The sequence below is a fragment of the Mastomys coucha genome, unplaced genomic scaffold (genome assembly GCF_008632895.1).
Source record: "Mastomys coucha isolate ucsf_1 unplaced genomic scaffold, UCSF_Mcou_1 pScaffold5, whole genome shotgun sequence".
NCBI lineage: Eukaryota > Metazoa > Chordata > Mammalia > Rodentia > Muridae > Mastomys > Mastomys coucha.
In genome coordinates, this window is record NW_022196911.1 from 100,874,131 (window position 1) to 100,877,193 (window position 3,063).

Genomic DNA, 3,063 nt, shown 5'->3' on the forward strand with positions numbered 1-3,063 from the left:
CTTGTCTTCAAAGTTTTGGAGTTTACCTTCCTAAGTCAGAACAAGAGAGGATCAACGAATTAATTCAAGTTGACGGTAAATGATAACATGGAAACTATTCTCACAATCATGACTTTATCCCTTTTGTCAGAAAAAGTATCAAGTCAACCAGGAAAGTTCAAAAGTATAGTTAGGTGCTCAAAATTCTATCATCTAGAAATAGCCAGTGTTCCTAGTCTTTTCAGACACTTTTCCTGAGGTAAAACTGCAAAGAAAAAGAGAGCACAGTTTTGGGCTTGCTGCCTGACAAGGTAGAAGTCAAAACACAAGGCACTGAAAGGGCAAGGGTGTCTCCCTTGTGCCAAAGCCCTCGGCTCATAATTCAGGCTACCTAAGTAACTGAGCAAGGAGATTCCTTAAGGGACAGACAGAGCTGGGATACTCAAGCTCACTTTTCTACATAGAAGATTGGCTGGGTTAATAATTACTGATTTCTAGGATACTGCATGAGAATTATTATAAAATTCTAAGTTATATACATTTAAAACCTTCATAATAAAAAAGTAGGAAAATATAATTTGTGTAAAACTTGTATAGAAGAAATGTGATATTTCTCCAATTTTCATAAAAATCATTTGTTAAATACTCATTAAAAATCCATTTAAAATGTCCATTAAAAAGCATATTAAGGATGATCTGGATGGGACATGTCTTATGTTAATGTGTTCTAGACTGAAAATAATCAGTTTTTCTATCCAGTGCTATTTAGCTTCTAGGATGAGCTGAGATCTGGGAATGTTGAGGGTGCAATGGCCATTGTTATTTCTGTAATCTGTTTGTCTACAGAAATTCTAACAAAAATCAGGCTTTTGTGAGCTAATTCTGATATGTTTATGAATGACCAAAATCCAAGAATAGTTAAAACACCCCTGGGCCACGTGTGTAGTGGTATGCACGTATGGACTTTCTTTTCTCAAAAAGTAGTGTAATCATAATAGTGTATGTGAAAGTGGTACAGGAAATGCAAAACCCATAGAGGACAAGATAAAGACAACTTCCAGACATGTCTGTGAACATTCATGGACATAATGAGAAGCCAGGTAACATATATTTAAAGTTAAAATACTGTGTACGGCTTTGAACAACTCCCTTCTGTGTCTGATTTTGATTCTAAACTGATTTCTAAACATATTTTAGTGCTAAATATTATATGGTGGATATAATTTTATCTTCACATAATTCGGTATTTATCATAATTTAATACTTGACAATATTAAAGGAAATGTTTCTCTTCCTTTTAGAGAAAAAACAAGTGAATATTAAAGACTTTATTGATACCATGCTGAAAACCACACACCCCTTCTCTGAAGATTTATGTATGTATGAATGTCACTGACACCTTGTGCCTTTTGTGGACCAAATGGTCTGAAAGACTTCAGAGGGTAACAGTTTTATAAGATACTGAAAGAGCTAGTCATCTTGAGAGGTCATCAGGCAATGAATGCCCTCCTCTGTGCTTCAAACTTCAGCTGAAGTCTTTTCAATACTGAGCTCTCATTCTAGATCAACGTCCACATACATGCGAACTGAGAGCTATCATAGTCTTACTTTGACCTCCATAGTTATTATAGACAGAACCACGCAAGTGGGGGGAGATTCAAAATGTCTTGTCACTGTGAGAAAGTGATGCTATTTAAAATCTGAACACTAATGTGCCAAGCTTCTGGTTTCACTTGTCTATCAGCATCTTTTTCAGTATTCCAACCTACTGGATGACATTCAAGAATCATAACATGTATGCTGAGTTGTCAGTAAACTAATATGAACTAGTAATTGGCACTGTGAAGCTCAGCGCAGAGAAAAATTCAGTTATAATCACCTACTTAACCATATTTAATTGTGTTTATGTTTGTATCTAGGGTGAGGGTTGGGTGTGTGCACATGAGCGTGGTTTTCTGTGGAGGCTAGAAGCAGATTTTGCATCCCTTGGAGCTATAGTCACAAGGAGCTGTGAGCTGCTGACAAGAGTGTTGGGAACTGAACTGAGGTCCTCTCGGAGAGCAGTGTATGCTCTTAACTGATGAGCCATCTCTCTAACCCCATAACCATCTACTTTTAATGGAGTTTCAGTACCTTAAACATTGTGACCAAACTAGAGTTATGTTATTTGATGCTTACACATTAAATAGCATTTTCTTTATATTTTGTTGCAGAATTGGTAAAGATGAAGAAATTATTTGTATTATCTAGTTACTTCCTTTTTTTCTTAGGATTTTTACCTATCATGGAAGTTATATTTTTCTTGGCACAATCACGTGATATATTCTTCATTCCTATATTTAGTTATATTTTCTTTGTAAGAGTTGCTATTATATATTTAGGTTTATTCCTTTTTTATTTTCACCAGATTGTCCAGGGCCCATCTTAGTGGTCCTACAGTCCTTAAATGTGGACTTCAATCCATTTACCCTTGCACTCTGCATCAGTTTCTGCTCAATTTTAATTTTCTTATCTGACTTAAATTATCTGATATATGTTTACACAATACCCTAAACTCTGTAGCCTTTCTGTAGTTTGTTGGAATTGTTGCAGTGAAACTCCTGGCTTTGCATAAATCTGATGACAATCATCTTACTCCTCACCCTCTGAAACAACAATTTAAAATCCCCGTTCTTTCCAGCATCCCATCCTACCTCAGCTCCCTCTCTCCTCAGGGTTAGCTACTGGCTCTACCTTCACATGGACAATAGATTATCCGAGTCTTGATTTTATTAAAGTATTTCCCAGTGTCTTCTAGATGTTTCTAGTATTTCTTTTCATATATAAATACCGGGAATTTTTTTTTTAATTTTTTAAAAAACTTTTTTAGTTTTATTGCATTTTGATGAGAAAAGTTACATGATTTCAATTTATCTGAATTTGTTAATATTTAAAAACATTTTAAGTAAATAGAATTAAATCAGATTCTTGTTTTCCTTTTCTACCCCAACTCCTCCCAGAGACCCTCCTTCAATATCTACAATATCTTTTTTGTCATATTCTTTAAGATTTATAAAATATTATAACAATAAAAATGAGTATTAT

The 3,063-nt window shown here is 34.6% G+C and overlaps 1 protein-coding gene across 1 annotated transcript in view; it reads left to right on the forward strand.

Moving 5' to 3' along the window:
- Nucleotides 1-3,063, forward strand: part of Efcab13 (EF-hand calcium binding domain 13) — a 110,355-nt gene that overhangs the window by 41,684 nt on the left and 65,608 nt on the right. Inside the window, exons 15-16 of the mRNA XM_031354079.1 lie at nucleotides 1-75; nucleotides 1,281-1,355. The exon at nucleotides 1-75 is cut by the window's left edge and continues 69 nt beyond it. Coding sequence (XP_031209939.1) covers nucleotides 1-75; nucleotides 1,281-1,355 — 150 coding nt within the window. The remainder of the gene's footprint in view (nucleotides 76-1,280; nucleotides 1,356-3,063) is intronic.